The following is a 23,281-nucleotide window of genomic DNA, read 5'->3' on the forward strand; positions in this document are numbered from 1 at the left end:
TTGCCCAAAGTAACATGCCAGGTGGCAGAGCCAGGTTTTGAACCCAGATTCTCTGACTCCAAATCCAGCGTGCTTTCTTTTTACTCCTCCTATGGATCAACATGATGGTCATGTTTGTAATCTAATCCAGAAGCGGAGAAGGCGATTGTAAGGAGCCTGATGAAAAGGAGAGAAGATGATTGGGGGTGGGGGAAGTGAGAATACAAGACCACAGAAAATATACAACTTGGAAAGATAAGAGTCTTTCTTTTTGTCCTCCTTTCTTTCCTCTTCCTTCCTTCCTTCTTCCTTCCTTTCTCTTCCTTCCTCCCTCCTTCCTTCTTTCTTTCTTTTTCTTTTTCTCTTCCTTTTCTTTATTTTTCTTTTTTCTTTCTTCTTTGCTTTCTCCTTTTCTCTCTTTCTCCTTCTCTCCCTTCTTCTCTCTCTCCCTTTCCCCACTCCTTTCCTTTTTTTCTTTATTTGGCAGGAGGCAACGGAGACTAGGAGTCACAAGAGATCTGAGTTGATCTGAACTCCACCTCTGACACTTACTAGCTACATGAATATAGGCCAGCCACCTCCCCACTCAGAGCCTCATTTTCCTTACCTGTAAAATGGTACCTATACCTATAGCGCCTTCCTCACAGGGTTGCTGTATGGTTCACATGAAAACGTTACAAACACCAGCTGTTATGATGATACTGTGGTCAGAGGCGGCCACAGGGCATTGTCAGCCTCAACCTGCCTTGATTTCCAGGCTAGGGGAAAATGCCTCATAGCCACTGGCAACTGTGCAGCAGAGTTCCCCAGCTCTAGCTCCCCATCACACAACTGTGATGGCCCTGAGAATTCTCTCTTCTCCTCTTCCAGGAGGGGTTGTGTTCAGACCCCAGGCCTTCAAGCAAATGCGAGATGATGACTTATTTGGAATGTTGTAGAGAGCATTCATGGGTATTTCTGATTTGGACTAAATAGCCTCTGGTACCCCTCCAACTTTGAGATTCTGTGATTCTGAGTCAGGGAAATACTTCCTTGAGAGAAGTTACCTTGGCTACATTCCAAGCTCTCTCTTGCCCATATATGGTCGTTTCATGACTTGTTTCCCTCCCTAAATCTACACATACAGAGAATTGATGGGATTGGTGCTAGAGGTTTCACTGGTGATTGTGGGTTAACACAACAAAAACTTTGGGTGTCAAATAGGATTTAGAGGTCCCGAGAAGTTGAAGCCTACTTCATTCATTCATGTGAGGCTACTATAATGTCGCATTAGCCAACCTAGTGACCCTTGGTGTTCATTCTTCTTAGCTTTCAGATTATCCAACTGAATTTAGTCACTGGTGGCTCAAGCAGATGAAAGCAGTCAAGTTTCCATCCCAGGGGACAATTTTCGATTATTATCTTGACCCCAAGACCAGGAAGTTTTTGCCTTGGGCTGATAAGGTTCCCAAATTGACTATGAATCCAGATACACCTTTACAGGTAGGTACATGAAATGTGCCAACTTTCAAAGGCATATTTTTGTATTTAGAGTCATCATTTCTATTGTAATTGGAGTTCTAGAAGGTGAGTGCAAACTTATGATACATTGACCAATTATGGCATGCAGAAGAGAGAGATGATTGTCCCTCTTATAGACTGTGTTACTTGGACCACAAATGGAGTATTGTTTTCAGTTCTAGATACCAGGTTTCAGTAAAGATATAGAGAGCTAGAACATGTCCCAAGGATGGTAAATAGAATAATGAAGGACTTTGAATTCATGCAATTTGATGATCCATTGAGGGAAGTGAGAGTGTTCAGCCTTTACAAGTGAATAAAGGGTGTCAAGGGATCCAGGAGGTACCATAAGGCTCTTCAGGTTTTTGAAAGTGTCATATGAACACTTGGCCCCAAAGGCAGAACTTGGAAGAATGGGGAGAAGTTACAGAGAACTGAATATTTAAATACTATGTAAGAGAAACTTCTTTAACAATTACCACTTATGGGACTTGTATGGGGTTTCTTAAGTGGTGGTGAGTTCTCTGTCACAGAAGTGCTTCAAGAATTTTATGAGCTCTCCTGGTAAGGATGCCCTAAGGATCTTAATGCTTAAGGTCCGGGTTAGACTGTTTGGAGTCTCAGGCCTCTTCTCATTAGAGGACCCTAGAGGTAGAATTTTTTTTTCTGAGGTGGCGAGGGATTTTCAATATACAAGAAACATTCAACTTGTTCTAACGTCCACAGCAAGGGCAGTTTTCCTGAGTGTGAAGGATCGCTGCTGAAGGCAGGGCCTCTCATTATGAGGTCCTTTTGTGTTTGAGCACATCTTCTCCTTAGAGCTTAATTCTGTGATGACATTTTTTTGTCTGTTTTCTTCTAAGTATCTTGAGCTTTTCTAGGACTGATGCTGCTACTTTCTGAAGACCCCAAAATTTAAAATTTCTGTCATTGGTGTATATATAACCATCCTTCCCAGACCTTTTTCCTTCCCTGCCTCCCCAAATTAAAAAAAAAAAGTATATCATTTGCATGATCTGATGATTTTAAACCATGATGTCTGTCTTAACATTTGGAGCTGTCCAACAGCGGCATGGAATACCTTGGGAGGTAAGAGAGGAATCCCTGGAGGTCTTCAGATAGATTCAACAGGGTGGGGAACCTGCAGTCTCAAGGCCATGTATGGCCCTCTAGGCCCTCAAGTGTGTCCCTTTGACTGAATCCAAACCTCACAGAAAAACATGAAAAGTGAAGTGAACAGAACTGGAAGAACATTGTCACAGTAACAGCAATATTGTACAAGTATCGACTGTGAAAGACTTAGCTGTTCTGATCGAGACAATGATCCAAGAAAATTCCAAAGAACCCACAGTGAAAAATACTATCCCATTCCAGGGAGAGAACTAATTAACTGTGAATGTAGATTCAAGCATAACTTTTTTTTAGTTTCTTAATTTTTCTTCTTGGTTTCTTTCATCTGTGTTATCTTTTGCAACATGGCTAATAAGGAAACGTGTTTCACATGACTACACATGTATAATTAATATCTAATTGCTTGCCTTCTCAAGGAGGAGGATGGACTGGAGGGAGAAAATTTAGAACTCAAAAATTTTTAAAATGATTGTTAAAATTTTTTAACATGTAATTGGTAAATATTTAATGAAATAAAAACATGTTAAAACATTAAAAAAATTTAAAAAACCAAATACAGGGTTTGACTAGCTGCTTTCTAAACTCTCAGCTCTAAATCTTTAGTGCTTTAACCATGGTACACGTGATAGTTGCACCTGTACCCAAACTGAAAAATTCTAACCTGTTTCGATAGGATTCTCAGGTTGGCAGCATACTTTCCTTAATGTAACTTTTCAAGGGCTTTGTTGTTACCATTTTGAAGACGAGGACACTGAGGCTCTGGGTAGAGAGGCCTTGCTGGAAGTCATACACTAGTGAGAGTCTGAGCCAGGTCTGCAGCCCTGGTCTTCCTTACTCTAGGTTAAGCGTGATTCACATCACCCTGCATTTCATCCCAGATTGTTACTTGTTGACCTTGAGCAGGGCACCTGGATGGCTTGTACCGTTATGCCCAATCTCTGCTACCTTCCGTGTGTTGCCAGTGTTAGATTTTTCTTGTATTTAAACTAAAAATCTTGCAGAATTTCAGAATAGACGGAAGTCACTGCCTGCCTCTCCCCTAATCTTCTCACTTGTAAGATGAGTGGGTTTGATGAAATGATCCCTCCAGCCAAAGAATGTGCTGTCTCTCCTCCCATTGCCATCTCTCTCTCTCTCTTCTATCTTTTTCTAGACAGTCCTCGTCCACACCCAGGAGACAACACGTCTCAGATATTTTGCTGATTTGCTGCTGGCAAAAGGGAAGCCATTAATGCTTGTCGGCAGTGCGGGAGTGGGGAAAACCATCTTTGTGAATGACACGCTTGCTGGCCTTTCTGAAGATTACATGGTGTCCAAGGTTCCTTTCAACTACTATACGACATCGGCCGTTCTGCAAAGTAAGTGCCTGGCCCAGGGGATGCACTTAATAAATGCTCATTGATCGATGATTGAGTGAGTGTGTGCGTGATGGGGACCAATAATGGTGTCCTTGTTTCAGGGATTCTGGAGAAGCCACTAGAGAAAAAAGCAGGGCGTACGTATGGTCCAGTAGGGAACAAGAAGCTGATTTTTTTCATTGACGATATGAACATGCCCGCAGTCGATGTGTACGGCACAGTCCAGCCTCACACGCTCATCCGACAGCACATTGATTATGGACACTGGTGAGCACATCTCTGCGATTTTGTTCTCTGCCCCAAGCCAATATTGACCAGCAACAATCTCTTGGTAACCCCTCTGATCTTGCCAAAGAATTTCTCGCGATCTCTCATGAAACTACAAAAACTGACCTAAAATCTCCATTTGTTTTATATTGGAAACCTTCTTGCCTGGCACATCCTGGCTGTATGGCTCCAGACAAGTAAATCACTTAACATGTGTGCCTCAGGCAATGCTCTAATACTAAGCCATAAAGGAGTTTTCTATCTGTATCGTTGGAAGGAATTTGTGCGCTAGAAGTTCTCCATATAGTCTGGACTCTCCCCCTACCCCCCACCCCAAAAGAAATTGTCCTCACTATAAAAGGATTTACTTGGTACAGTGGATAGAATATGGGACCTGGAGTCAGGAAGAGCTGAGTTCAAATCTAGTCTCAAACATTTACTCGCTGTGGAGCTCTGGGCGAATCACTTAACATCTCTTGACATCATTTTCCTCCTCTGTAAAATGGGGATGATATCACCTGCCTCCGAGGGTTATTATCAGGATCAAGTGAGCTAAGATTCATAAAGTGCTTTGTGAGCCTTTTATTATTATTATTAATTATTATTATGATGTAGCAGTAGTGCCACCTATGGAGCCATCTTCACGAGGGAGCTATAAAATCGCAAGTTAGAGAGAGCCCAGCCATCGTCCCCCTGCTTCCCGGCAGCGTTGGACTGAAATCCTACCAAGCCTTTTAAAACGGAGGGACGGTGGCTCCCCTCGGGGACTGTGAGCCTTTGCCCTGGCTGGGTACAACAGAACAGCATTGAGATGGTTCTCTGGAATGGATCCTGCCAATTTCTATCACCATCCTCTAGACCTCGGGGCTGGAAGAACCAGCCTTCCACCTCCGCGCTCAGCAGATGCTGAGACATTGGTGATTCCAGATCCAGCAGAGGAGCTCGGTGTCACTGTCCCCAGGCAGCCAACTTGAGCTGGTTCTATGGTGGCCCTTGGATTTCAGGGGTGGGGGTGGAGAAAGTTCTATCCCAGAACAGACCCACATAGATGCCTGGCCATACCAACGACCTGGCGCAACCTGTGGGGCCACGTGCTTTGAAGTTTATCTTTCCCACGTGATGGATGTGAGATTCTATTTCTGCCCATAGGTATGACAGGCAGAAGGTGGCGATAAAAGAAATCCACAACTGCCAGTATGTGGCCTGCATGAACCCGCTGGTTGGCAGCTTCACCATCAATCCTCGACTCCAGGTATGGCCAAAGATCTTCCCACTCTGCTATCCAAACCCCAGGGTCATCTGAGGGCTGTAGCCAGCCAACTTGCTTCTGCCCTTACAGGCTTCGGGGGGCGACTTTTTGCTTGTCTTTTTTCTGTTGCAGATGCTCCAAAAGATTCAGATCCTCTCAGTTATGCCTCTTGTGAGCTGCGTGAGCCCAAGGAAATCTCTTGGCATCTCTAAGCCTTAGTTTTCTCCACTGTAAAGTGGGCATATTGTATATACCTCCCAGCATTGATGCAAAGCTCAAACTCTTACTTGCTCACACTTAAAGTTATAGACATCATAAATGTTGTTTTGGTCATATGGATATATGTGCTTCATATGGATAAAGCACTTTCAGTCCATTTATTTAGGGAGCTCCCAGGTGAGGGAACTTCCTTTACCAGTGCAGATCTCTACTGTCCTTGCTGCTGAATTAGGGCCTGGTGAGGTCTCGAGGTCTCACAGTCTGTCCAGTAGGTGAGACTTGAACCCAGGCCCTCTCAACTGTACCAGTATGGCATGTCTGCCACGCCATATTGCCCATCATTATCTTCATCATCGACAATTGTTGATATGATATTACAGAGAGCAGACATCATGGTTTTAGGCCAGGCCCACAGGTCTTCCCTCTGCCATGTTTGTCTTTTTGTTGAGTAAATCTTGGCTTTGTCTTGCCTTCCAGAGACACTTTTCAGTGTTTGCTTACAACTTTCCATCTGTGGACTCGCTTACCACCATTTACAGCCAGATGCTCAGTCTGCATTTCCAGCAGCAAGCCTTCAGCGCTCCCTTCCTCCTCCGTGGCAGCCCAGCTCTGGTCCAGGCAGCCATTGGCCTGCATCAGACGATGAGTCTCAATTTTCTCCCTACTGCTATGAAATTCCACTATATCTTCAATCTGAGAGACCTCTCCAACGTCTTCCAGGTACCTGGAATGATGGGGGTGGGGAGCATGAGAAGAATAGCAACACCCGACCAACAACATTGGGATAGTTTAGCACAATTTTTAAAGCCTTTATAACTTTCTTTCTTTTTTCACTAATCTTCCCCCCACCAGGCTGCCCCTGAAATCTTACCCTGCTTCCTCACTGGGGCTTGGAAGGGTCCCAGGCTCTCAAAGGCAGGGGCAGCAGAGCCTCGGGGGTCCTGCGAGTTAGTAAGGCTTCAGGGCCAGTCCTCTGATGGTTTGTCTGTTGTCTTGGCCCTACAGTGGGAGAATCAGCTTTCCAGAATTCCACACACTGGAATATGATCTTGTTTTTATCCATAACTCGCAGACACCACCTGCCAATCATAACTAACATTTATAAAGCACCTACTATGTGCCAGTGACTGTACTAGGCTTTACAATTATTATCACATCTGATCCTCACGACCATCCTGGGAAGTAGGTGCTATTTTTATCCCCCTTTTACAGATGATGAAACTGAGACCGATGGAGGTCACATGACTAGCCCAAGGTCACACAGCTAGTCCGTGTCCAAAGCCGGATTTGACTCAGATCTTCCTGACTTCAGGCTCCAGCTGTCTCAATGGCTAAGGAGTTACCCCCTGCTTTCAATTCAATGAGCATCTTAAGTGCCTCCGATGTTCAGAGCACCGGGCCAGTTGTTGGGGGTGGATAGGGTGTGGGACTTAAGATTCTAATGCCACCTCAGACATTTTATTAGCTGTATGACCAAGGATAAACCCCTAAACTGGCCAGCCTCAGTTTCCTCATCTGTAAAATTGTAATAACGCTGATAGCCAGCAGTCACATAGCGCTTTAGGGTTGGAAAAGTGTTTTATGTGTGTGATCTCATTGATCCTCTCAGTAATTCTGTGAGGCAGGTGCTGCTACGAGCCCTCTTTGACAAGAGAGGAGACCAAGATCTAGAGGTGCACAGGAAGGGACTGGACTAAGGTCTTGCTGACTCTGGTCCCAGCGCTCTACCCAATGTGCCGCCCAGGTGTCTTGGCAGTACCCATAGTGCCCAACAGGGGACTGTTGTAAGAGATCAGTGAGGTCATGTGTGTGTAACCCATTCCGCAAACTTTACAGTGCTGCGTGAATGTCAGCTGCCGTTGGCATTGTGGCTGTTCTTGTTGTCGCAAAGAATGAAGCAAAGTCCCTTCCCTCAAGGAATACACAAATTATTGGTCAAAGAGTTTGCCTCCCACAGCATCAGCAGAGGGCGCCCTCACCCAGCGGCATCGCAGCCCCTCGAATGATCGTTGCAGCCAGGGGTGTAGCCAGAAAGTAGATGGGGAAGATCTTACTCTTCCCATTTTATAGATCGGGACGCTGAGGCTGCACACATCCAGTGACTACTTCAGATCGCCCAACAGAGCTGGGACCCTCTGACTGTCAGGGATTTGCAGAACAGTACACTTCCTTTGTGTGTGGTGGAAACAAGCCCCTGTCATTATGGAAGTGAAGTCAACAAATATTAAGTGCCTACTGTATGTATAACTCAAAGAAGAATTGTTGCTTCTGATACTTGCTCAAACAGTTTGGTTTGATGGCATTTTATGTTCTTACTTCATCAAAAGATATTTACCATGTCTAAATTTTAATAAGGAGATACCAGAAAGAGAAAACAGCAGTCACGGAGCTGAAAAAAAAGGACAGATGACTTAGCATTTAAGTTTCATTAAGATTTAAAATGAATTATTTGGGAGTCTAAAACACCACAAATATTGGGGGTTAGATGCTATGTTTAGTTTCTGCGTTGATTCCTGAATGACCGTCGAAGTCTGGGAGACAATTACTGCCTTAGTTTGCCTTCCCATGAAATGGACATGTTGTGTTCATACTTCCAAATTCCCAGCAACCATGATTTTTTTGGTGTAGATATTCTTTCTGTTGACACTAGGTTCCGATCTCTCACCGACTTAGTAGAGCAATCAACGAATCATCAAGCATTTATTAAGCACGTATTACATACCAGGCACGGTGCTAGTCGCCAGGGATCTAAATAAAAAGAATGAAGCAATTGTTACTTTCCAGGAGCCTACCATCTTAACAGGAGAGACTCGAGTAGATGCTTAAATATATAACGAATAAATATAAAGGGAATAAATACAAAGCAATTTGGGAGGAAGGAAAAGGCACTAACCTTTGGGCAGGTCACATGTAGACACTGTTCAGGAGATCCTCTGGCTGCAGAACTCATCGTCTTGTGATTTAGGGAATGGGAAGACCCAGAGTGGAACCCTGGCAGGCAAGTATGTGGATACTGGCCACTGAAAGGGATTGATTACAGCAGAAGTGTCAAAATCATGACTGTCTGGCTGCTTGGCCCCCAGCAAAGCTCCCAAGTGGGGCCCAACCAGATTAAACCGAAAGAATAGAAATAGGCAAAAAAGAATAGAAATAGGCAATAAGGAAACAAAACTATCAGTCTTTGCAGATGGTAGGATGGTATACTTAGAAAACACTAGAGAGTCAATTAAGAAACTAGGTGAACCAATTAACAACTTTAGCAAAGTTGTAGGATAGAAAATAAACCCACACAAATCATTCACATTTCTTTGTACTACCAGTGAAACTCAGCAGCAAGAGATAGAGAAATTCCATTTAAAATAACTGCAGATGATATAAAATACCTGGGAGTCTACGTGCCAAGACAACCCAGATTATATGAACACAATTATAAAATACTTTTCACACAAGTAAAGGCAGATCTAAACAATTGGAGAAATATTAATTGCTCATGAGTAGGCCGAGCCAATATAGTAAACATGATAATTCTACTTAAGTTAATTTACTTACTCAGTTCCATATTAATCAGAAGACCAAAGAATTGCTTTATAGAGCTAGACAGAAAGAAAGAATGAAAAGCTTTATCAGGAAGAATAAAAAGATAAAGAATACTGAGGGAATCAATAAAAAAAAGGAAGGTGCTTTAGTGCCAGATCTTAGATTGCATTACAAGGTAGTAATCATCAAACCAGTGTGGTACTGATAAGGAGGAAGTAGAATGGTGGATCACTGGAATCAAATTAGGTACACAATATACAATAGTAAATGGCCATAGTAGCCTAGTGTCTGATAAACCCAGAGATCTGAGCTTTGGGGATAAGAACTCACCATTTGACGAAAACTGAAAAGCAGTTTGGCAGAAACTAGGCATAGACCAACATCTCCCACCCAATAAGGTCAAAATAGATAAATAACTTAGACATAAAGAGTGATATCATAAGAAAATTAGGGGAGCATGGAAAAATGTATCTGTCAGATCTGTGGATAATGGAAGAATTTATGACCAACCAAGACACACTGAGGATCACAGGAAGTGAAATTGAGAATTTTGGTTAGGTGACATTAAAAAATTTTCGCACAAACAAAACTAATGCAGCAAAATTAGAAGAAAATGAACCTGGGGGGGTGGGGAAGGGAGGGATTACAGCAAGTTTCTCTGATAAAGGCTTCATTTCTCAAATATACAGGGAAATAAGCCAAATTTGTAAAATAAAATACAAAATAATACAAAAATATAAAAATTCCTCGATAGATAAGTGGTCAAAAAATATAAACAGGCAGTTTTTAGAAGAAGAAATCAAAGTTATAAATAGTCACATGAAAAAATGCTCTAAGTCACTATTGATTAGAGAAGTATGCATTAAAACAATCCCGAGATACCATCTCACACCTATCAGATTAGTTGATGTGATAGAAGAAGAAAATCACAAATGCTGGTAGGGATGTGGAAAAAGTGAGACACTAATGCACTGTTGGTAGAGTTGTGAACTAGTCCAACTTCTGGAGAAAAAATTGGAACTTTGCCTAAAGGGCTACAAAATTGTACATACTCTTTGACTCAATCCTAGGTCCGTATCCCAAAGGGAACAAAGAAAGGGTTAAGGATGTACATGTGCAAAAATATCTTTAGCAGCTCTTTTCATGGTGGCAAAGAATTGGACTTTAAGAGGATATTCAGCAGTTCGAGAATGACTAAGTAAGTTGTGGTATATGATTGTGATGGAATACTATCGTGCTATGAGAAATGATGAGTAGCCTGGTTTCAGAAAAACCCGTGAAGTCTTACATGAACTGATACAAAGTGAAGTAGGCAGTACCCAGTAACAGCAATAATGTTTGATGACCAACTATTAAAGATTTAGTCAATCTGATCAAGACAGTGATCCAAGGTAATTCCAAAGGACCCATGATACAAAGTGCTGTCTACTGCCAGAGAGAGAAAACTGATGGATTCTGAATGCAGATTAAAGCAGGATTTTTTTACTTTATTTTTTTTCATGTGTGTGTGTGTGTGTTTTGCAACACGGCTAATATAGAAATATATTTGCATGACTTCACATTATACTCAGTATTATATTGCTTGCCTTTCCAAGGGTCGTGGGAGGAGCAGAAAGTAGAGAATTTGGAACCAATTTTTTAATAAGTGTTAAAAATTTTTACATGTAATTGGGAAGTATTTAATGACTATATATGTATACATGTACATATACATGAATGTAGCATTAAAGTATGTAAAATTCTATACATTTCTTTTAATTTTCCTCTAAACTTTCTAAATAAAAGAAACTGTTAATGACTAAAAAAGCCTTGTTTTTCCACCTTTTTTTCTTGCAGGGAATATTATTTGCCACTCCTGAGGGCTTAAAGGCACCCCTGGATCTCATGCGCCTTTGGCTTCACGAATCATCCCGAGTTTATGGAGATAAGCTTATAGACAAAAAAGACTGTGATTTATTTCAGAAGAAACTGACAGAAACTGCTCGCAGATATTTTGAGGTAACTGTATCAATATTGGGCCCTCCCAATACCAGCAGTATTGGTGCAGTAGAACAGTTGAGGCTGGGAGGGAGCTGTCCGTCTGAGTCTGTGCTTGGCCAATGGGGAGGTCTGCAGCCCTTTCCTTTCATTGGCCCTGGGTATCTGATGTCACTCCTTCTCTCTCTCCATCCAGCAGGGCACAGAAGAATCCATTCTGCTCCAGCAACCCCTCATCTATTGCCACTTTGCCAATGGTGTTGGAGACCCATGTTACATGCCAGTGAAGGATTGGGAAACACTGAAGGCAGTGCTGACAGAGACCCTAGACACCTACAATGAGCTGAATGCGGCCATGCCACTGGTCTTCTTTGAAGATGCCATGCAACATGTGTAAGTTGATACAAGATGGCAACTTCCATTAAAATGAGAAGACACTTAAGTAGAAATTGTCCATGTCATAGTAGCACTAGCTGAAGGACCAGAGGGTGTTTAGCCTTCAGAAGAGAAAACATAAGGGGACACAGGAGCTATCTTTAAGTATTCAAAGGGCTGTTTTTGGCAAAGGTGTAGATTTTATTCTGTTTAACCACAAAGGGTAGAATCAGGAGTAATGGATGAACTTGTAAGGGACAAATTTCTACGTGATGTCAGGAAAAACTTCCTAGTAATTGGGGCTACTTGATCAGTAGGGTTGCAGCTATCCAAAGGTGGATGGGCTGCCTCAGGAGGTGGTAGCTTCCTCATGATCGGAGGTCTTCTCACAGAGGTTGAGTGCCAATTGCCGGGTGTGTGGTCAAAGGTATTCTTCTTCAAGAATGGGTTTGACCAGATAGTCACTGAAGTCCTTTCTTGCTCTGAGGTCCTGTGATTCCATGATTCTCTTTATTTTTCCAAGGGATAACACTTCAGGAAGACTTAGTCACATCAAATCCCCTAGACTATCACATCTCAAGTAGTTGTTGACATAAAACCCAAAACGTTTTCCTAATTAGCCATCTCCTAGAGTCCCTCACTTAGCTGAAGGCCTATGATTAGAAACAGAAATCAGTCCCATTTTTGTTATTTGTTTTGGAGTAGGTTTCTTGGTAAACTGGCTAATTAATTGAATCAAGATAATTCCTAGCAAACTTCTAGCTTTGAGTTCATGTTAAGTGACCTGAACTCTCTACAGGAGCTAGGTGACAGAGTGGACAGAGTGTTGGACTTGGGGTTAGAAAGAGTCCTTCTGTTGGTCATAATTCTTCTTTACAGCTTGACTATTGTGTAAATAAGTTTAATGCGAAGTTTTATATATATACATATATATAATATATATATATATACACACCTGTATATATATTATATATACACACATATATAAGAATAAGATATAAAAGAAGATATATCGGATTCCATGCCATCTTGGAGGGGGGGAAGAAAATCTGGAACTCAAAATCATGTGGAACTGAGTGTTGTAAACTAAAAATAAAAAAAATCTTAATTTTTTTTTAAAAAAAGAAAGAGCTAAGTTCAAATCCTGCCTCCTACATTTATCAGTTGTGTGACCTGGTCAGGTCATGGCATCTGTCTTAGCCTCGGTTTCTCCATCTGTGAAACAGGGACAGTAATAGTATGTACTTTACTGGATTGCTAGGCTCGAGCAAGATAACATACATCAAAAGCATTATGTAAATGCTAGTGTTACTGTTGGCCCCATAGCATGATGTAATGCATGGGGCTGGACTTGCAGCAGATCAGGTCTGGGTTCAAATACCACCTCTGACACTTTCAAACTATTTTACCTTAGACAAGTCATTTCACTCTCTGAGCCCCAGACAACTCTCTGAGATGTAAACATGTTGCAACCAATGTGAGTGGAGGGAGTTCCCACACCTGAGATTCCTATAGCAGCTAAGTCACAGGTCCTTGACACATTAAAACCTGGACCTTGTGTGAGATAATCAGTACTTCAAGGATGTCCGATATCTCTGTGTGGATACTCCCTCCACTCACACAAATTGCAGCCCCTCTGTGACTCAGTCATAGGATGGTCTTTGAGATTTGCTGTGGCTGAAAAATTACTCCAGATTGACTGATTGACTGAGGCTCATGCTGAGCTCCTTTGTCCCTCCCCAGGTGCCGCATCAGCAGAATCTTGCACACCTCCCAAGGTTACTCTCTTCTGATTGGGGTGGGAGGCAGTGGCAAACAGAGCTTGTCTCGGCTCGCAGCTTACATCTGCTCCTTTGAGGTGTTCCAGATCACTCTGAGGAAAGACTATGGGCTCCCAGACCTCAAGGTAAGTACAGAACCCTCTGACTGTTCTGTCAGAAGACCCTAAACCCAAGATGATTTAGCTCAAAGTCCATGCTCGCTCCTCTCAAAGTTAGATCAGAATTGGGAAGACTCTGGTTTATCCAGAGGTTCAGCCCCTAAAATAACTGTGTGATCATGGTCAAGCGACTTGACTTCTGAGCCTCAGTTTCCCTGCCTCCAGAATGGGGATAATAATACCTTATAGTCTCATACTCACAAGATAGTTGCTGGGCTCAACCGAGATTACAAATGTAAAGCCCTTTGAGAACCTTAAAGTGCAATATAACTGCTCATTGTCTGGGCTTTATTTATTGTTCTTTGCTGTTGTCATCTGTGAATAAAGAGTCAGGAAGACCTGGATTCGAGTCCCATCTCTGACATGAACTGGTCGTGTGATCCTGGACCCGTCATTTAACCTCTCAGTGCTCTAAGCAATTCTCTAAGACTATATGGTACAGAGAAGGTGCTGACTTGCCCTGATAGTGGGAACTTCCACGTCTGGGAGTCACTTGGAGCAGTGTAATCACAAGTCCAGACTGTATGCATTAATGCATTAATATCATTATTCTTGTTAATAATTGTATTAGTTTTATCATTAATGCTGTTATCATCATCATTATTACTATTATTAAGCTACTTGGAAGAGAAGTGATTATAGTTTTCATTTGGCTGCTTTTTCTGTTGTCTTCCAACCAAGGTGAACCTTGTCCCATTTGCTTGACTTCAATTTTTTCCTACGTCGTTGCTGCCATGAAAGCCCTTTATTATTTTAACTTTACAAAAATGGGGTCTAGTAGAGATAGAGCTGGCCCAGACCCAAAAGCAAATTCAAGAAAATCACACTAGTTCCCATTTGTATTTCCTCTTAAGCAGAAATTATCATGTATTTCAGTGACTTTATTGGGAATATAAACACCAGTGCGGTGTGCATTTCGTAAGGAGTTTTAGAAAAGAAAGGAAAGCATGGTCTCTGGCAAATGGAGCCTGAGGGTCTGTCTATGGGATGCATGATCAGCACTGAGGATAGTATTGCTTTCAGGGACCTCTGTGTCAGTTCTCACTGGACCTTCATCACTTCTTTATATCATAAATAGTTGTGTGTTTGAGGTGGGGATGTTCCTTTGCTTTCCAGAGAGTCACTGAGAGATGAGGAATGCCTCCCTGATACAGATCCCCCATCCCAGCCCAAGACTTAATAGAGAAGTTCTAAAGAGTCACTCAACATTCAGAGAGGTTATGATTTACCCAGGGATAGAAGGAGGATTTGAACCCAGGTCTTCCTGCACCCATGCCCAGCATGCCAGCTACTGCACATCATGTTGCTCTAGCTTGAGAGAAGCCTATGTATGTAGAAAGATGGATGATGACAATATTAATAACTGGCATTTATCTAATGCTTTAAGGTTGGCAGATGCTTTACATAGACTATCTCATTTGATTCCCACAGCTACCCTGAAAGGATAGGTATTCTTAATATCTCCATTTACAGATGGGGAAAAGTAAGGCAGACAGATGTTAGGCGACGTGCCCAGGGCACAGCTAGTAAGTATCTGAGGCAAGATTCGAACTCAGATCTTCCTGGCTCCCAAGCTCAGCATGCTAGCTACTGCATATGTCACTGCTTTCTCTTTTTTTCCTTTTTCTGAATGAATATCTCCTTTTTTAATTAGATTTTTTATTTTTGGTTTACAACACTGAGTTCTACATGTTCTTGAGTTTCAAATTTTCTTCCCTTCCTTCCCTCCCCCTCCTCCCCAAGATGGCATGTAGCCCAATATGGATTCTATATAAACCTTCACGTTAAACTTATTTGCACAATAGTCAAGTTGTAAAGAAGAATTATGACCAAGGGAATGAATCATGAGAGAGAAGAAACAAAACCAAAAAAAGAAGAGGAAAAAAGGGAGCAAATAGTTTGCCTCAGTCTGCATTCAGACTCCACAGTTCTTTCTCTGGATGTGCATAGCTCTCTCCATCATGAGTCCTTTGGAGCTGTCTTCGAGCCTGAGCCAAGTCTATCAAAGTTAGTCATCACAGAATCAATATGTCTGTGGTTGTGTACAATGTTCTCCTGGTTCTGCTCCCCTCCCTCAGCATCATATAATGTAGGTTTTCCAAGGTTATTATGAAGTCCATATCTTCCCCATTTCTTATAGCACAATAGTATTCCATTACATTCCTATACCACAGCTTGTTCAGCCATTCCCCAATTGATGGGCATCCCCTTGATTTCCAATTCTTTGCTACCACAAAAAGAGCCGCTATAAATATTTTTGTCCATACAGGTGCTTTTCCCACTTGTGTGATCTCTTTGAGATATGGCCCTAGGAGTGTTATTGCTGAGTCAAAGGGTATGCACATTTTTATAGCCCTTTGGGCATAGTTCCAAACTGCTCTCCAAAATGGCTGGATCAGTTCACAACTCCACCAACAATGTATTAATGTTCCAATTTTCCCACATCCTCTCCAGCATTTATCATTTTCCTGTTTTGTTTGGCTTTCTCTTAATGGAAAAGAAAGATGTGGGTGAGGATAAATAATAAAAGCAATATGGAAGCTTTAAAGTTTGTAAAATGCTTTATGAATGTTATCTCATTTGATCCTCATAACTGCTCTGTGAGGTAATTGCTACCGTTTTTATTGCTGTGTATTGTATTTTACATATAAGGAAATTGAGATCCAGAAAGGTTAAGTACTTGCCCAGGGTGTCATCGTCATCATGCTGGTTCCCCTCTCCGCCAACGTCAACCCTAGTTTTTAACCGATATGACTGATGGCCTCCTTTCCTTACAGGTAGATCTTGCCAATTTGTACATCAAGACAGGAGCCAAGAACATGCCTGTTGTGTTTCTGCTGACAGATGCCCAGGTTCTGGATGAACGCTTCCTCGTGCTGATTAACGACTTGTTGGCATCAGGTGATTAAACCAACACGTCCCCAGAAAGATCTTCCCTGATGACAAATGATCTGTGGTGCTGGTGAACTTTAAGGAGAGATCATTTGTCTTTGCTGTGTTCCCCAGGGGTGGTCCTTGGGGAGAACCCTGCCCTTCCAGCCAACTTGGACTGTGTTGATTTCTCAGGCTGCTTACACATGCTGAGCCTCTGGGAGAGAGCCTTAGCGGGGTCAATGTCATTCCAAATGGGCAAGTCAAACATGAGTTGCAGGGCTATCCTCCCTGTGAAGCTTTTGCACATTCCGTAAAGCAAAATGGCATTTTTAATTCTCTAGCATCTCCCTCAACCCTCAGAGAATCTAGGCTAATGGAAGAGAGGAGGTTGGCTGTATGGTACAATGGAAAGTGTGTGATATTTGGGGTCAGTGAATCCTATCTCAGCTTCTCGCTACTTGTGTGGTTTTAGGAAAGTCCCTTGCCCCATTCTGCACCTCAGTTTCCTCATTTTAAAAAATGGGGGACTGGCCTGCATGGCCTCTGAGGTCTTTTCCATCTCTAACCTATGACCCTGTGACCCCTTGACCTGCTCACATTCTTCTGTTATTAAACATGGTGTGGCCTCTTGGTGATTTTTTGTTACTCTCTTGGGGCCAGGAGAAATCCCAGATCTCTTCAGTGATGAGGACATGGACAAGATAATTTCTGGAGTTCACAATGAGGTCCGTGGCCTGGGCATCCTAGACACAAGAGAAAATTGTTGGAAGTTCTTTCTGGGCAGAGTGCGGCGGCAGCTCAAAGTAAGGATTCAGCACCCTCTGTCAAAGACATCGAGTTAAAATGCCATGGTGGGAGCTGGCGAGGGAGGGGGAAGATCCTGTTTCAGGATTGGGCATGTGGGATTAGACTTCAGCTGTTCATGTTGAAAGAATGCATGGGTTTCCCAGGGGAAGGGTCTGGGATGTGTCTCCACTCACTCTTCCACGTGCTCCAAGACATCACATCATCTGGGTAGGCTCACAAGACTGAGATCAGAATGGAGTGCACATTGCCAGCCCTGGGATGCCACCACCTTTGGGATGAAAACTTGTACCAAAACATAAACTGCTTAGAACAGGAAGAGGACAAAGCATGTGTGTTGCATAAATGTTTTAGGTGACTAGATTCCAATCATCTCAGTTTGTTGCAAGAAACCAAAACTAACTCCCCTATGTGAGGGACGGGGGTGGGAGCAGATCCCTGGCAAACAAGCTGGCAAGGCAGGCTACAAACATTTCTTAAGTGTTTACTGTGTGCCAAGCAATAAGACAGACAGTCCCTGTCCTCCAGAAGCTTGCATTCTAGTAAGGGAAGGCAGCACACTAAAGGGAGCTAAAAATCAAAGGAGGCAGGAGGAAGGTCCCCACACGGGGCCATGGCTTGAAATCCCGAAAGTCACAGGCACAGCTGAGTGGGAGGAATAAAGGTTGGCTGGCCTCAGCCCTTCCCCAAGATGGTGAACCAGGAGGAACTCACCAGTGAGAGAAGTGGGTTGTCATGATGGAGGGGTTGTCCAGAGAGAGGAAGCCTCAGACACTGAGAAGACTTCAGGGTGAAGAGGCCCATTTACAAGAGGATGAACGTTGGCCAACCTGGGCCCCTTCCCAAGGATTTTTAGTGAACTAAAATCTGTTCACTAAAATCCAGACTGCTTCAGATGAGTCACAGAATTTCCAGCTTGAGGAGACCCTCTTGGCTCTCTGGTCCCACCTCCACCCCAAAGGAAGCCTCACCATAATATATCTGACCGGGGTCATCTAGTCTTGCTTAAAGACTTCTGAGGAAGAAAACCTACCACCTCCCCAGGCAGCCCAATCCCCCCTCTAATTGTTAGAATATTTTTCCTCCCTGACATGTCTCAATTTCCCTCTTTGCAACTTCTACCCTCCTCCTTGTTCTGCCCTCTGAGGTCAAGTTGAACAAACCTAATCTCTCTTCTATGGGGCAGTCCTTCAAATGCTAAAAGATGCCTCCTGGGTCCACCCTGAGTCTTTCCCTCTCCAGACCTAAAATCCCAAATTCCTTTAGCCAGTCCTTATGTGATATAGACTCAAGGCCCTCTTCCATTCTGGTTTCTCTTTTCTGCATACTCTCTAGTTTATCAATGTCCTCCTTAAACTGTGGCGATAAACATTTCACAGTCTCTTTTGGTATCCCTATGGACAAGGAGAGAGATGGACTACGTTACAGTAGAGTTAGGTGGCTTTGGGCTCAGAACTCAGAACCATGGATAGCAGGCAAAGAGGCAAATCTAGACATTTCCTAACAATTAGAGCTATGCCATTGAGGGATGGGTTACCTCCCAAGGTGAGGTCATTTCCTTTCCCTTGACAGGTCCTCGATGACCACTGGCCAGATGTGCCATAGTGGAGAGGGGCTTTTTAGGCTATGAATTGGACTCAGTTGCCAAGTTTCCTCCCTGTGGTGGAACTCTAGGATTCTGGCTAGATGAGCAGACCTCAAAAGCTGTCATTAACAAATGCTTCGTTTTAGTTGGGAGAGAGTTCCCTAGTAGAGAGCCCCAGATATTGTATCAGTTAACATTTTTATCAGTGATCTTTCTGTAAGGCAGAGATAGAATGCTGGCTAGATTTTCAGATGACACAAGGCTGGGAGTAGATTGGATTTGAAAGTCAGGATCCACCAAGATCTTGAATGTTCAGAACAGAGGTTGGCAAACTATGGTCCCCAGGCCAAATCTGGCAGTCACCTGCTTTTGCACAGCCCACAAGCTGGGAATGATTTTTATACCTTTCAAAATAATCAAATTATTTTAAAATGTAAAAAACTTCTTCGAGCCTGTGAAGGCATTTTTGTTTTCTTCAAGGAGTGGGAGGGAATACATAGGATAGGAACAGGCTGTGCAGTAGTCATAACTTGAGAATACTTTGCCCCTGAATCTCCTCGCCCCTCTCCATCTAGGGGTCCATCTTACCTGTTTGTCTGAATGACAGACAGAAGCTGCCTGCCGCACGCGGTGGATGTGACCACATTCAGGGGTGAGCTTTGAGCCTGGGGTGCTGCTACGCTTTGCTTCCTGCAGCCCATTGTAAGAGTTGTATTGACAGGTCCCTCCCATCTATGCAGATAAAACCATGCAGAAGGTATAGCCCCTGCTGAGTCACCAGGGGTGTCTTTTCAGAGTGCCCATCCTCCCAGGTGCCTTGTGCTTTCACAGAACACACTGCTTTGGGTTGTCCTGACCTGCAATGTACTTTCCAGCAGAATCCTAGAATAATAGTTGAAGTGGGAAGACGTGCACAGAGGCAGATGTATTGTCTGCAGCCTGGCAGGCAGTCTCATTTACCTGGGAACTGACGCATGTCCATCCATTGTATCCAAACATGGTTAACAGGGGTCATGTCTTAGAGCTGGGTGGGGCCTCAGGGACCAGTTCGTCCCACTCCATCATTTTACAGGGGAGGAAACTGAGGCCCATAGGCAGCAAAGTGTCAGAGGCAGGATTTAAGCCCAGATCCTTTGTCTTCATTTTTCCATTCTCCGTTGCTAGTGAAACAGCTGTCCTTCCCAGGTAGCAGAGACAATCAGGAATCTTCCTTCTTTCTCCATTGCTACTGCTTCCTCTCCTTCCTCCTTCGTCTCCTTTTCCTTCCAACCCACTGTTTCCTGGGACCTCTCCTCCTTCACCTCTAGCTATTCCAAGATTCTCATTCTAAGGGTCAGTCCCAGGGGGAAGGCTGACAGTGGGTAAAAGGAGAAAATGCCCACCCTGCAGAGGCTGCTCCTTTCCCTGCTCCCCACCAGATCTTGCACTGGGCTTATCTGGCAGGGCTCCTAAAGTTGCTTCCTTCCATCTGCTCAGCCCTGCCCCAACCTACTCCCCTTCCCTTCTTCCTCACATGCCTCTCCTTAGTTCCAGTGCTAAAAACCCAGGAAAGAGGAATCTCACTTCAGTTAGCATAGATGTCCACAGATTCCATAAGCTAGTAGCAGCAGTGAGCAGCTTTCTCTGGGGTGGAGCAAAGAAGAGGGACAGATAGGAGGGGGTCTTCCAATGCTCCATTTCCCATTCTCACCAAGTTTAAAAAAAACCTTCATAAAATCCAAGAAAGGTCTGTGTATGCTTGATTCAAGAGCAGGAAGAAGAAAAACTAGAGGCCAGACTCTGCTCCACACTGGGCCAGAGAGGAGAGAGATTTGGGTGGGAGTAATGGTGAGCAGGGTGGTGGTGGTCAAAGGAGATCAGGTAGTTAGCATAATCTCTCAAGTCAACAAGTATTTCTTAAGAACCTGCTATGTGCTAGGCACTGTGCTAAGCTCTGGGGCTACAAAGAGAGGCCAAAGACAGCACCTGCCCTCAAGGAACTCACTTTCTAACAGGAGAAGACAATGCAAAGCTGAAAAAGCAATGGGGAGAAGGTGCCCTTATTGGGGCATGGTGGGGAAATCCAGGGAATGAAGGCTAGCTGGTTGGACTCTTCCTCAAAATGGAGGTTGTTGGAGAAATTCACCAATGGGAGAATGGAGCCTCAGAAGGGGAATGAGAAAGCAGTTCATGTAAGGAGAGTGAAGCATGGCTTGTCTGGACCCTCAGGTCTGTGGAGGCACAGGTGGGTGAGGCTGAGCATAGAGCCAACCAAGACTGAAAGGGGGCTTCCCCAACTATACCAGCAGGAGGCCCTGACTCTTCACTATTCTGCCTCATTCCATCAAAGCTGCTATCTTTACCCTTGACCCCTTGCTAGCCTACACTCTGTTGTAGGCTCTGCAGATCTCCCCAGTGGCTTGGTGTTAGAAGAGTCCTCTTTCCCTTCTATTCTGTGGCCGGTGGGACTTGGGGAGGGATCAGTTTTCACTGCAGGGCTTGGGGGAGACATGCCTCTTTCACTAAACTATAACTCTGCACTCACTAAATCCTCATGGAAATATCCTTCACACGGGGGTCCTCACAGTTCTGTGCCTCTTGGAATCCCTCATTTTCTTCAAGCTCCAATGCCATGTTCTGCATGGTGCCTTCTCTGAGCCCCTGGCTTGTGTTTCTCTTGCTTGCGCACTGCTCTGTATTTATTTGCATATATTTGGTAGAGAATCATATATGTACCTGAAGACTCCTTCACTAGACTGTCAGCTCTTTGACTTTTGTCTTTGAATTCCTAGCAGCTCGGACAGTGCCTGACATGGAGCAGGCACATATATGCTTGTCGATGCGTTCATTCATCAATCAGGTTATATAGAATGGTTAGGATGCCCTTGGACTTTGGAATACCATAATAGTAACAGCTAACATTTATATGTAGCACTTACTATGCACCAGGCAGTTTGATGAACGCTTTACAATGAGTATCCCATTTGATCGTCACAACTGTAAGAGGTAGGTGCTGTTTTTATTCCCATATTACAGATGCAGAAACTGAGGCAAACAGGGTGAGTTGCCCAGAGTCACAAATCTAGTATATGTCTAAGGCTAGGTTTGGACTCATATCTTCCTATATTCCTGAATATTAGTATTTCAATAGAATGTAAATTCCATGAGGGCAGAATTTTTGTCTTCGTATCCTTAGAACCTAACACAGTGCTTGGCACATATTAATAAGTGCTTGTTGAGTGAATGAGTGAATGAGTTTCGTAGATTTTTGCAGGCTAAGTTGGGGATCATATATCAGGGAAATGTGTCATGAATTACTAACAATTTGGCTTATGAGAACATTAGGACCAAAGTCCCTCTTTTACTAACTGCTTCAAGAAACTCTTGGCATTCTATTGTTTTCCTCTTTGGAGGCATTTTATCAAACTATCCACACAGGAACAACCAAGTGGATGAAAAATGGTATTTGTTTAGATTACTATATGAAGTTGGATAGGCAAACTATTGCACTCATCCGTCTGTCCACATATCTGCAAATACTACAGATTAGTCGATGGAATGGCCTGGAAAGGAATAGAAAGCAGAGAGTACCCTAGATTGCTTTGGGAAATTACAGATTACTTTTAATGACCCCTAACTTAGCTCTCATACAAAAAAACCATGTTTAACATCAATATTTTTCCAATAAAGCTGTCTGGCTACAGATCACATACTGTAATACCATAATTTCCAAAGATTCATGATTCCATGTCACCCAATGGAGAAATGCATAGCATGTACAAACAGACTGTGTCGCACTGCCAACAAAGAATTGGAAGAAGTGCATAAAGGATATTGTCACAGATCTGAGAGGAGTAAAATGTGGAACTGTCATGTAGTGAGAGCAAGAGATGACAGATGGGCACCATGTCTACGATCCATCACTATGTAATGTCAAGATCCTGAGAAAGACCAGCACACTGGGGAGACCCTCCCCTCCAACCTTTCCCCATGGAGAAACACGGATAGGAGTTGTCTAGTATAAAAAGGCAAAAATGGTTGGAGAGAGTATGAGATCACAGAGGGCTCGAAGTATTTGGTGTCTAGGATCTTTTAAGGAGAACCCTGGAACCCCTCACGTATATCTTCTTGGCACATGCACAAGAATGCGCCTTCATGCCAATCGTCGCACCATCATAACTCAGTTTGAGACAATAATACGTTATCATAAAGCAGATACAGAAAGGAGAAAACGATTTGGCTGGAAGGTTATAGACAAACCCAGACTAGAGGAGCCTCCCTGATCACAGACCTGGCAACCTCCTTAGAAATGCCCTTTTATACCCATGAAACCCTTGGACTGATTGCTGGACCCAAGGTAATGCCACATGAATCAGCAGCAGCAGAGTATCAGCTTCTGTCTTTATACAACCAAATTGTCTGTGATTTTCAAATAAGGATAAAGTCCTTGGAAATGGAAGTCTAATTTTTCTTCTCTCTGACCTTCTCTTCTATCCCTATAATCCCCA

The 23,281-nt window shown here is 43.3% G+C and overlaps 1 protein-coding gene across 1 annotated transcript in view; it reads left to right on the forward strand.

Moving 5' to 3' along the window:
- The window catches only part of DNAH11 (dynein axonemal heavy chain 11), a 311,018-nt gene that overhangs the window by 175,580 nt on the left and 112,157 nt on the right, over nt 1-23,281 (forward strand). The window contains exons 45-54 of the mRNA XM_036759767.1: nt 1,288-1,461; nt 3,764-3,968; nt 4,070-4,235; nt 5,385-5,487; nt 6,181-6,423; nt 11,077-11,238; nt 11,414-11,610; nt 13,336-13,498; nt 16,309-16,432; nt 17,066-17,208. Of these exons, the coding sequence (XP_036615662.1) occupies nt 1,288-1,461; nt 3,764-3,968; nt 4,070-4,235; nt 5,385-5,487; nt 6,181-6,423; nt 11,077-11,238; nt 11,414-11,610; nt 13,336-13,498; nt 16,309-16,432; nt 17,066-17,208 (1,680 nt within the window). The remainder of the gene's footprint in view (nt 1-1,287; nt 1,462-3,763; nt 3,969-4,069; nt 4,236-5,384; nt 5,488-6,180; nt 6,424-11,076; nt 11,239-11,413; nt 11,611-13,335; nt 13,499-16,308; nt 16,433-17,065; nt 17,209-23,281) is intronic.

Source organism: Trichosurus vulpecula, chromosome 5 (assembly GCF_011100635.1).
Source record: "Trichosurus vulpecula isolate mTriVul1 chromosome 5, mTriVul1.pri, whole genome shotgun sequence".
In the NCBI taxonomy this organism is placed as follows: domain Eukaryota; kingdom Metazoa; phylum Chordata; class Mammalia; order Diprotodontia; family Phalangeridae; genus Trichosurus; species Trichosurus vulpecula.